General features: G+C 36.7%; 1 protein-coding gene across 1 annotated transcript in view; it reads left to right on the forward strand.

Moving 5' to 3' along the window:
* LOC100619235 (zinc finger protein OZF-like) overlaps positions 1-7,595 on the forward strand; it is a 50,693-nt gene extending 43,098 nt beyond the window's left edge. Inside the window, exon 7 of the mRNA XM_056820430.1 lies at positions 699-7,595. Coding sequence (XP_056676408.1) covers positions 699-859 — 161 coding nt within the window. The 3' untranslated portion in view covers positions 860-7,595. The remainder of the gene's footprint in view (positions 1-698) is intronic.
* Positions 7,596-12,948: the final 5,353 nt, after the last annotated feature.

The raw sequence follows: 12,948 nt of genomic DNA on the forward strand, positions 1-12,948 counted from the left end.
ATACCAATTCGATATAATGAAAAGACAAGCAAAGAAAATAATCCACCAGTGCAGTTCTTGTGCACCTTTCTCCTCAAATCCTCTTCCAGCAGGAGTTAATCCATGAGGCTTGAAAGCTAATCAGCTTTGGCAAATGGATGTAACGCCATATGCTCCTTTTGGAAGATGGAAATGTGTACATGTGGCTGTTGATACATACTCACATGTTATGTGGGCCATGGCTCAAACTAGAGAGAAAGTGTGTCATGTTATTGCACATTTGCTGGAAGCATTTGCACATTTGGGCAAACTGCATATGCCAGTAAATGATTTGCAGAATTTTGCAAATTGTGGAATATAGCCCATAAAACTGGGATTCCAGACAACTCCACAGGACAAGCTATTGTGGAGAGGGCTAACAGGATTCTTAAAAACCAAATACAAAACCAAAAAGGAGAGTACCAAACAATTTATGAAGGCGATATTCTGAAACCTAAGCCTATTATTGTAACATTGTTGAAAATGGTAGTTAACCATCAATCACTTCTCCATCCCAGAAGGGCTGACTGCTACTCCTATGCAAACGCATTTTGAGTGTCATGATGAAATGGACACTACTAAGTAGCCCTGGGTTTTTTGGAGATTGCCAGGAGAAAAAGAATATAAGGGAAGGAACAGGTTGATAACAATGGGTCGAGGATTTGCTTGTGTCTCTATAGATGATGGAGAAATTTGGATTCCCCCTAAGCATCTCAAATCATGGAGAGGACCAGATCCAGATGCAGAGGGAGCAGATGGGCAACGAGAGCACAGCACAGCTCTACTGGAAGCTCGAGACCAGGAAGAGAAGCAGACGAACAACACTGATGACACCAGTTAATTGCATACCAGCCACACTCCGGAGATGCTGGAAGACATCACTGGTGACTACACTTACACCAAAGACTGACATTACACTACTTTTGATGACATTTACTATTATCACACTGATGGACATTTGTCATGCTGAAGTATATTGGTCCATTATACCCAAACCTCCTATATTAAGAATGTTAACTTTGATGGACAAGCCCCCACTTGTATATGTTAATGATACTAACTGGCTACCATATCCATTTCACAAGAAATTATGCCCAAATCAGATAGGAACATTACAAAGGGAGTTATTATGGGCAGATTGTTCTGTACAATCTCCTAGAAAGGTTAAGATGCCAGGAAAAGTAAACTTTCTGGTCTACAATTGGGGACCCAGATTACAATGTGGATGTTATGATCTATTGACACATTTGAATAGAAATAGTGCATATGAGAAATGACACATGACATTCAATACACCACATAAGATTGAAGATTTGATACAAGTTGATATAGTGGGTCCTAGACTTGCTATTGAGGCAGGTCCCATTCAAAATACACAATGGAAGATAGTGGCTGCCACCCAGCCATAAATTTAAAGTCATAATTTTAAGGTCAATATAAGGAATTCAGGTATTGATTTTGAAGATGCCACTCGCATCAAGGTCACACATACACACACACACAATTATGTCTTCCTTGTTTCTGTTTATCATTGCTTTTTATTCTTCCAGTTTAATTTTGTTATTTTTTCTAGTTCAATAAAATAATTTTTGTTGATTTAATTGGAATGCCATTAAATAAATACAGTAGGTGGGATTGTCACTTTAATTATGTAGGCTTTCTCCACCCATGAACAATTAATATTTTTCCAATTACTTAAATTTAACTTCATTTGTATTAAAATGTTTTACAATTAGGTTGATGTAGTTCTTTGTACTCCTGGATATTTTATTCTATCTTCAGTTATTTAAAATGAATTATCCCTACTCTCTTTTCTTGTAAGACTTGGTGATATATATATATGTGTGTGTGTGTGTGTGTGTGTGTGTGTGTGTGTGTATAAATGCTGATGACTAATGTGGGTTTATTTTATATCCTACTACTTTGCTAAAATTATTGATTGTTTTAACTAATTTTTAATTGAATCCATATATTTTCCATATATGCTATCATATTATCTATGAAAAAAGGTGTTTCTATACCTTGTTGCCCATTCTGATTCCTTCCATTCTTTTTCGTTTCTTTTTGTTATATTACTACTCTTTCTTATGCAATATTAAATAATATTTGGTAATAATGGGCATCCTGTCTTAACTCCTGATTGTATCGAGAAGGCTTCTAATTTATCCCCATCATAGATAATTTTGCTGATGGATTTAGGTAAACATTTCTCATCATTCTAAGGAAAAATGTTTTCAAGTGTATTTTTTTAAAAATAGGAATGGGTGTTGTATTTTGTGAAAAGCTTTTTCTTCATCACTTGATAGAATCATATGATTTTTGTTACTTTTGTTATTGAGGAAACTGATTATAGTAAGTCTCCGTTATATTAAACAACCCCTGCATGCCTGATATAAATGCAGTTTAGTTATAATGTATAATTTTTGTGAAATTTTGTTGTAGTCCCCTGACTAATATGTTATTTAGGAATTTTGCATCTATGTTCATTAGTGAAATTGGTCTATAGTTTTCTTTCTCTGTTTTTCTCTTCCTGATTTGGGTATCAACATTTTATTTGTTTCATAAAAGGAATCTGGCCTTTTCAACCAATTGACAAGTCCATAAGGACATTCTAGGCCCATTGAAGCAAAAGCAACCAGAAAAGACACATTTGCAGATCTGCCTCAGACCCTGGCAAGGACCAGTCTTGACCTTGTAGATCTACAAATCATACCTAAGAACACCTGGCCTCCTTAATTGGCTCAGAACATCCTGATAAGCTAATCACAGACCTCCTCTCAGGGACAAAATGGCCTTCTGTAGTACTTTGTACTTTTAAGAAATCCTTATGTCAGGGATAGCAGACTAAAGAGGACTTGGAAAATTGCTGTTGGTGAATGTATGTACTCCTTTATGCACCTGACACCTGTATACTGTGTACTGTAATTGGCACTGAAGAATGTATATTTCTGACCTGTTATCTTCTTCTTGAGATATCATTTTCCTTTGATCTTAGGGTGATGAGACTATATAAATACTGTATCTACAACCTCAATAAATCAGAATCTGTGACCCATTCACAGCCCCCTTAGTTTCCATAATCCTTGACTCAGTTATGTCTGTTAGCCTCTGCATATTTCTGTCTCCCTGTTCTCTAAGCTCTCAGCCTGCTACATGCTCTCAGCCTGCTACACACTCCACTGTAGATTACAGGTTTCAGCTCTCTCTGCTGGTCAGAAGAAGCTGAAACCCACCTGTAGGGTGATGGTACTACAGGGATCAGCTGGGGGCAGGGCTCTCCCCAAACACTCACTGCAGTTTCCCCCTGAATCCACCACAGGGTATTCCCTTGACTGCTAACAACCCATGTTTTAAATAATTTATTTAATGTTACAATTAGATGATCTTGGAATGTTTGGTAAAATTCACAATTCATCTAGTCCTGATGTTTTATTCTTAGATGGTTCATTTATGCTTTGCCTAATTTCTTTTTCTAAATATGTTTATTTAGATATTCTATTTCCTCCTCTGTTAGTGTAGGCAATTTAAATTTTTGTAAGTATTCTTCCATTTATTAAATTGTTAAATTTGTTGGAATATGATTGGGCAAAAATCCCAATAATTGCTTTGATTTCATCTTCAATAGTGCTAAATTCACCCATTTCATTTTTGATGCTAGTGATTTGGTTTACTTCATTTTTTAAAAAAATCATTAATCAATGCTTTATGTATTTGGGTGGTTTTATTTTATAAAACCAACTCAGTTTCATTTATTAATGTAATGGTTTTGATTTCTTCATCTGAAAACTGCCTATTCGTAGCTTTTGACCACTTATCAATTTGAGAATAATTTGGATTCTTGTAAATTTGACACAGTTCTCTATTTCAGAAAAGTGGCCTTTATCAGAAATTTTTGCTGTAATTTCTCCCTCTTTTTTGAGTCTTGATTGCATTAGTTTTGTTTGTGTAAAACCTTTTAAATTTAGAATAATCAAAATTACCTCATAATACTCTCTATTTCTTTTTTGGTTATAGATTCTTCCTTTATCCATAGATTTGGCAGCTAAAATATTTATTGTTCCCCTAATCTGCTCAGGGTAGTACCCTTTATGTCTAAATTATGTACTCAATTTGGCCTTATCGTGGTGTACGGTGGAAGATGTTAGTCTATACCTAGTCTCTGCCATATTTTTCTCAATAGTTTTTGTTCAATAGTCATTTCTTGCCTAGAAAACTTGGACTTCAGGTTTATCAAATGGAAAATTGTGATGATAATTTCTATTATGTAGCTAATCTATCCCACTGAGCCACCAGTCTATTTCTTAGGCAGTATCAGATTACTTTGATGGCGGGGTATTGCTAGGCCACCTTCCCTCAAGGATTCCTTTGATATTCTTGATCTTTTGGTGTTACAGATGAATTTTATTATTTTTCTAGCTCTTAAAAACAGTCACGGGACAATTGGATTGACATGGCACTGATTAATTTAGGGAAGATTATCATTTTTATTATATTGGCTTGGCCAACCCATGAGCAATTAATGTTTTTCTGGTTGTTTAGACCAGAAATTATTTGAGGGGATAATGTTTTGAATTGTATTCAAATGATTCCTGGGTTTGTCTTGGCAAGTAGATACCAAAGTATTTTAGATTATCTATAATTAACTGAAATTGTAAACCTTAAAATTTCTTAGACTTATGAATGTTGGAAATGGGAAATTTCCTATTGGAAAAAAATTTCCTACTGATAGTAAGAACTCTATTGGAATGTGAAACCCCTTGGCATGGGAGGATCCTTCTCCTCCCTACTTAAGACTACTTTAGGACAGAAACCTTTTGCTAAACAATGGCAAGGGTTTTGACCTATGCTTAAGCATAGAACAGGAAGTTCTTTGAGTCATGATTGATTTTAGAATTGATACAATAGAGATACTTGGAATGACAGAACCAGGTCTTATAAAATACAATCTCCACCCTACTTAGAGTAACAGGATTTAGGAAGGGCTGCAGCAAAGATCAAGATTTAATTATTTGAGAATATGACCTTCAACATGCATGTGCAAAGCCACAGACCTCTTGGCTGTCCTGTGTTAAACTAGAGCCACCATTGGCACAGGGGAGACATCGACAGGGATTGGTAGATGTGAGAACTGAGGGGAGAGAACTTAGATGGTTTCCTTAAAGATAGCGCGGTCTGAGGACAGAGGGGGAGAGTTTTTTGCTCGGAGGAGGTTTTGCTCTGAGAAGTTTTGCTCTGAAGGAGTCTGAGAGGAGAGAGGTCCTGGAGGGAGAGCTCCTGGAGAGGTCTGAGAGGAGGGCTTGCTCTGAAGGAGGCTGGAGGTGGAGGCCCCTGAGACTGTTTCTCCATTTTGGTCACATGAGTGATAGGGACTGATCTCTTTTCTTTGCCTCAGCTATCTAAGGGCTTGGGCCTTTGGCCCAGCCTAAACAGAGGGGGTATTTAAGCCCTATTCCCTTCTCTCTCCCCCCCTCTCTCTAATACCTTTCTTCCTCCTGTTTGTAATTAAAAACTCCATAAAAGGTAGACTGCTGACTTGAGTTTTCATTTAGGAATTACATAGCTGAATTCCTTGGCGACCTTAAATTAATATATATCAGTCTTTTAAAGTGATTTCCATATCACAAAATGGAACTTCTTTTCTATTCTTTGCTGCTTGGTTTTGCTGGTAATATAAAGAAATGCTGACAGTGTTGTGTGGGCTCATTTTAAAATCCTGCAATTCTGCTAATGTTGGTCATTATTTCAATTTGTTTTTAGTTGATTCTCTAAGCATATCATCATAATATCCATAAAGAGTGATAATTTTGTTTCTTCATTGTCTACTGTAAAGACCAGAATATAAGGGTAAAAATCCAAGGGTTGGACTACACTTATAAGAGTGTGGTTGCCAGGAATTATTACTCAATTCCAAATGAATTTTTATGATCGTTTATTTATATAAATGGAAAAAGAGTGAAAGTAAGGAAATCAGAGAGAGCAGATATTTACTCTGGTCCAGTTTGAACCAAGGAGGGCTATAGAGGCCAGTTAATGTTTTTCCAATTGCTCAAGTCTAGTTTTAGTTGTGTGGAGAGTGTTTTGTAGTTGTGTTCATATAGTTCCTGTGTTTGTCACGGGAGATAGATTCCTAGGTATTTTATTTTGTCTAAGGTGATTTTGAATGGGATTTCTCTTTCTAGTTTTTGCTGCTGAGCTGTGTTGGAAATATATAGAAATGCTGATGACTTATGTGGGTTTATTTTGTATCCTGCAACTTTGCTAAAGTTGTTGATTATTTCAATTAGCTTTTTGGTTGAATCTCTACGATTCTTTAAGTAGACCATCCAAACTCCTTGTTTTCTAGATGAGAAACCTGAGTTCTTGGGGAAGTTAAAAGGCTTGATCAGTCACATAGTCCATGAGATGTGGGACTTGAATCTGGGTCCTTTGACTTGTACTTGGTTCCCATAGAATATGTGTCACATATAAATCCCAGTGCAGGAAGCTAGACTGTGTCTCTTGATTCTTCTTCCTTCCTCTGGCATCAGGCGATGATTCTCTCCACAGGGAGCAATATAATATTAGGTACTATGGGGTACATAACAAGTACCATCACATTGATAATGAACATGCCATTTCAAAAATATACTATCCTATGGAAAGTGCTTACCTGGGCTTACATCTTTACTACTGCTGCCATACCAACTCTTACTTACTTGAAGAACATTTATAAAGTTTTAGTACCAAGGACAGTGGCACAACTCAGGGTAGTGGACACCAACTTAGAAGATCTGGTGAAGAACATGCGTGAAGAAATTTTATATAAAAAGTGTTTAGATCAGATCAAAGATAAGGGAAATGGACAGGCAGACAGTGTAACTAAGGATAAGGAAAAGAAGGTCAAGAAGAACAAGTTGGGTGCACAAGTAAAAATATTATTTTAAATTGCAAAGTTTAAATTCCTTTTGGGAAGAATTTTAGGTTAAGAAACATGATATCTCTCTGAATCCAGAAACTGAACTGTTTGGAGAAGACATCATGAAGATGCCTCCAGACCACAAGCTGCATGAGAAGATCAAGAATGAACTTTGGGTGTGGTTGATGAAACATTTATTTGTATGTATACTTTCTTGCCAAAGGGGACTTCCCCCTAACTGTTTTTTTGTCAATGTGTCTAGCAATTATTGGTTTTGTTCTTTTTTCCTCTTATTCTCAAATTATTGTAATCTTTAAGTTGATTATGTTTTCGTGATCCTTTTGGGGGAAACTTTTCCCAATAACGATCAAATGGGGGAATGTAAAAATGGAGATTTGAACACCAGACTTCAATCTCCAGAAGCCCTTGGCACTTCGCAGAATGCCATATAATCTCACCTGAGTCCTCACCGGAGGGCAAGAACAAAATTTGTTCTTAAACTGACTGTAACAACTACTTGGCTCTCTTCTTCCACTTCTAAGCACACACGCCTCTCTATCTGACAGGCAAAATGTAAGTGGCTGTGAATGGGCTATTCAGCCCTAGGCACATGCTTTTCTTATTTTGTATGTTCTTATTTCCGTGATTTATAACAATCTTTAATAAACCTCATAAAATAAGATACTTTGGATAGAGAAACTAATTTAACTGTTACACTAGCTGGCCAACAGAGAAGCAAAGAGAGGAATTTGACTTCTCTAACCCAGCATGCATGACCTATCTTGGGAAATATGGGGAGTATTTGCTCCAGTCAATCAGAATGTGTTGCTCTAAGCCAAATGCTTGGGGTAAATTTGACAAATTGGTCCAAGACAAAAATGTGCATCCTGCCACATTCACAGACCACCTCTCTAAAACTGCAGAGTCTATCATGGGGATAGAGAAGGATTCTGAAGTGTTTATAGCCCTTGTTAGAAGGCAACTTCTTAGAGGTTGAACACCATACCTAAAAAATTCCTTCAAGAACTATTTCTGCAAATATGATATCATTGCTTTGTCTGAGCTATGGGACTCTGCATCGTATCTTTATGACAGACACACAGAACAAAATAGACAGGTGTCAGAATTAAAACAAAAATTACATGACTGAGAACAGAATCTAAAGGGAAAAAATTTTCAAGAAATTAAATCTTAATATGATCAAAACATAGACAAAACCTTCCTACCAGCAGAAAAAAAGTACAAAGAGAGACCAGACAATGCTTTTTCTGTCATAAAACTGGAAACCTCATAAAAGACTATTTTCTCAAAAAGAAGTATGAAGTTAACAATAAGAACACACAAGGAAAACATCATAAACAGCAGAAAAATACCTGCTGCAAGAACTGCAGTTTAAGATCAAATCAGGAAGAATCAAACCTTAAGGAAATGTGTGCAGCTATAAATGCGGAGACTAAACCCAAATATTCAGATATGGTAAGAAGGGGCATACGAAGCCTAAAGTATAATGTATTTAGTTTGGTGCATGGAGACACTGAGAGAATAGTGAGAGATGCTGGTACAATACAAAAGAAAGAGTAGAAAAGAGACAATGCACACAGGTGATGCAGAAGATTAAATCTGTGAGTGCTGAGAAGAGCAAACCAATCAAAATATCAAATGAAAGGCGGAGACAAGTGAAGGAGCTAGAAGAAGAAATTAAAAATTCATTGCTCAGATACAAACTCAAATGAGAGACTCAGAGAGAAAGTGTATAGTAACCACTCATGAAAAAAGTAGAAAACAAGTTAAAACATACTGAGGAAACTTTTTTTTTTACTGCAGACTGGGCACAAGGATTGAATTTTGTAAAAGAAAATGTAATAAAAACTCACATAAATCTAAACAGCTGGTGAAAGACACTGTGAAACAAATTTTCAGTCCCCTGCAACAAAAGGACTGTAGCAGAAAGTCAAAACAAAAGGTTACTGTTAATGGAGCTGGAAATGACTTGCAAACACTCACATATAAACATACAAATCCACATGAACAGGTTAAAATGTCAAATAGCTATATGGTACAGACTACCTTAGAAAAAAAAACATCTAGTTTGAACCCAAAAGCTGAAAGTGTTCATCCTACAGTGACTAATTTAGAAATTACAAATTTTAATGGAAATGAAATTAAAATTACATTTGAAAATAATAATCATATTCAAAGTAATACAAGTGGAGTAGCAGTTAATTTTGAAAAGATGAATAGCATGCAAAACTTAGTAACTGATAGAACAGCCAAGATTCAAATGACAGCCAGGACACTAACATTCTAAATAGTTGGGGGAGGTCTGACCATAAAGAAATATATCAGATTAATAATAGCTATGACTTAAATTCACTTTCCAATGAAGAAGACCTTATACAATCAAACCTTGATGAAAGTCACATAGGAAATGATGTAAGCCGAGAAGACTTAACTAGTTCAACCATACAACTGGCAGGAGATACCAGAGCAGTGCAGAGTAATTCACTAACAATAAATTCCATATCTACACAAAAGCCAGAGGCATATGTATAGATTAAAGTGGGAAAGGAAAAGAAAAATACAAAGCTCTCATGGATACTGGTGCTTCAAAATCTTCCCTAAAGACATGTCCAGGGGATAACAACATAGGGGGTATGGTTTCTATAACTGGAGCTACGGAACAAATACAACAGGTCCCTGAGCTCAAAAGTACGATGGTCAAATTGGGTCCTCTCACCATTGATCATACATTCCTATTGATTCCCTCATTTCCAGATAACCTTTTAGGATGAGATTTTTTGTGTAAGATCAGGGCAACATTACAACATGAAAGATCTGGGGAAATATACCTACATTTACCCAAACATTCACTAAAACACTACCCATTTTTATACCCAAAACAATTAGAAGAAGAACCTGAGAAAATCAAAATTTTAACATCTATGTATGAAATACCTAAAGATATTCCACAATGGGTGTTTGCAAAACATTAGAATGATATGGGTAGGATTAAATCTGTGACACCAGTCAGAACTGAAGTCAGGGATGGAGTTCTTCCTAAGATACGGCACTACAAATGAAGCAAGGAAGCAAAAGAAGGAATAACATCAATCATAAACAGCTTGTTAGAACAAGGCATATTAAGACCTATAGTGTCTGAATTGAATGTCCAATTCTAGCTATTAAAAAGAACAAGCTTAATGGAGATGGAAAAAAAGTTTGGAGATTTGTGATGGATCTTAGGGCAGTAAATAGCTTCACAAGATAATCCCACACTGTCACACCTTCTCTGAATGATATAATAACACAGAGGCCCAGTGGTACCCAGTGTTGGACTTGAGGAATGCATACTTAACCATACCATTGCACCTTGACTCTCAAAACAATTTTGTTTTCCAATGGGGACAAACTCATCTGTGCTATACAAGATTAGTGCAAGGATGTTGTGAATTGGCCTCCATATCTTGTCAACTTCAACAGAGAAATTTAGCTAACATAACTTTCAAACATAGCAGATTAATACATTATGTGGATGACTTGCTGCTAGCATCACCTGACCCAAAAAACATGTTTTGAAGATTCAAAGAAGTTGTTAATAGAACTTTATAAAAACTTTATAAGAGAGGACATAAAGTTTCTTAAAAGAAGATACAGTGGGTTCTCCTGAAAGTCGACTAACTGGGATATCTCCTGGAGGGGGACACCAGGAAAATCTCTAATAAAAGGATAGCAGACATAGAGAAGCTAGTCATCAATAGGACCAAGAAAGAACTTAGAGCATTTCTAGGGGTGGCTGGTTTCTCAAGACAATACATAGTGGGATATTCCCACATTTCCAAATGTTTAACTGATTTGACAAAGACGTTAAAGAACCATTGCAATTAAACAAAGAACACCTTCCTGTTTTGTTAGAGTTGAAAGGAGCCATTCTATCAGCTCTGGCTGATACCAGATTATAAGGAGTTCCACTTATATGTTCATGAAGCTGAGGGCATCACTTCAGGAATGTTAGCACAGTATTTTGGGCTGAATTTCAGAGCTATCGCATTTTATAATTCTATCCTCAATTCTGTCACACAAGGAATAGTGCATTGCCTCAGGAGGTTGGTGGGAACAGCTCTTATGGTGAAAAAAATCTTATGACATAGTACTGGGATGCACGTTGCATGTGTATTTTGCACACCAAAATTGAAAAACTGCTATGGTCACAGAATATACATTCATTCATGGATTCAAGAATATCCCAGTATGAAATCATTTTGCTAGTCAATGACAACATCAACATTCACAGATTTGCACCATTAAACCCAGCGACTCTGATTCCAGATTTGCCACTAGGTGGAGAGCAACTGCATGATTGTAACCACTACTAGGATGCTTCCTGCGGACACCGGTCTAAATGGGCACTTTCCATCCCTTTCAATTTTCAATTGGGTACGTCTGAGAAATAGAAGAGTTGGGCACATTAAAAGGAAGTGTTTGTTGTAATCCCATAGTGCCAGAAAATTCAGAGGTAGGGTGTGAATTTAGGTTGGAATGTGAACTTAAAGTAGATTGTGTAGGATGAGAAGGAGGAGCCAAGGAAGAAGTGTGAAAGGATACAGAGGTGTTTGGATTTGTAAGGAATCAGTAAGGTGTGAAGTGGAGGGATTAAGATCAGAAGTATGGGTAGGATGTGAACTTAGAGTGGGTTGATTAGAATTAGAGTTTTCTGAGGCCAAGGGGGCAGGGGGAGAGGTAGGTTGGTTAGAGGCAGGGGGTTCTAAGGCTGAGTTGGCAGGAGGAGCTGTGTCCAGAACAGGGTGGGACAGAGATTCTGATAATGTTCTTAACTCTCTGTTAATGCTTCTTATAAAAGTTACAATCTCTCCCTGACCTTCCTCTATAAGATCCTGTCGAGTATTTAGTTCTTCAATTTGTTGAATATGAGAGGGAGCAATTGGTTGGTTTGACTGAGAAGTGAGTTCTTCAGGGAAATACAATATTAAAATTACAATAATCAAAAACTCAAGGGAAAGTAGTATGTCAATTAGATTTTGCCATAAGTTCCATAGGATGAGCCCTTTCAGAGAGACAAGGAATTCTGTATTTATAAAATTGGTCATGGGGCTGATGAGCCAGCTGCTAAGTAAGCTGCAGACCAATGTTTGTACTAAGAAAAGAACAAAGTATTTACTGAAACTCCAGTTGTTAACTAAGTTCTGAACTGTCTGTGACTTCATATTTCTAAAGTAAACAGGTGGGAAGCAGGACAAGGCCAAAAAGTTTTCCCAGGTTTTTCTAATCCTAATTTAGGCAATTGCTAGCCAGGATTTTAGGGCCCTGTTGCTAAGATCTAAAACAGCTTAATTTAAGGAGAATCAAAAAGGCTTTTTTACTCACCCGTTCTTGCAGCTGTAAATTTGAAGTCAAGTTAAAAAAGAAAACAAAACTAACTGATAGGCAAGTAATAAAGCAAAGAGATAAAGGAAAGAGATTTCACAGAAGTCTTTTGAGGGTTTCTCACCAACTTCGTGAGGTCGCCATAAACTGTGAGATTTAAATTAGTTGTGGGGTTTAAATTGTTGTAGATAAAAGAGTGGAAGATATAAATTGTGATAGATATAAGAGAGGGTGAGTAAATTTGACCTCAGAAAATATGTTTCACTACAGTGTCTTGGTTTTTAAATCAAATATAAATAAGGTAGTCGCCAGGGAAATATTCCCAATTACTCAAATACCCAAGTCAATTGGGTTTTATAGAGATTTTAATTAACAATACAATGAGTAATCAAAGAAAGAGAGAGCGAGTAAGAAAGGAATAAGTATGAAGGGCCTCAAGCCAATATGGCCTAGACCTGAGTCTTAAGAGAGAAATCAGTCAGTTTTTTAACACTCACCACAAGATCTGTCTAAGCAAGGATTCTAGTGACACCAGGCCAGCATCATCTCAGCTGCTTTCACCAGCTCCCTCCTCCATCTCAATGTTTCAGAATGAGTGCTCCTCAATCTGAATGTTTCAGTCTCCTCAATCTGAATGTTTCAGAATGACTTTT

The sequence above is a fragment of the Monodelphis domestica genome, chromosome 3 (assembly GCF_027887165.1).
Source record: "Monodelphis domestica isolate mMonDom1 chromosome 3, mMonDom1.pri, whole genome shotgun sequence".
NCBI classification, from domain to species: domain Eukaryota; kingdom Metazoa; phylum Chordata; class Mammalia; order Didelphimorphia; family Didelphidae; genus Monodelphis; species Monodelphis domestica.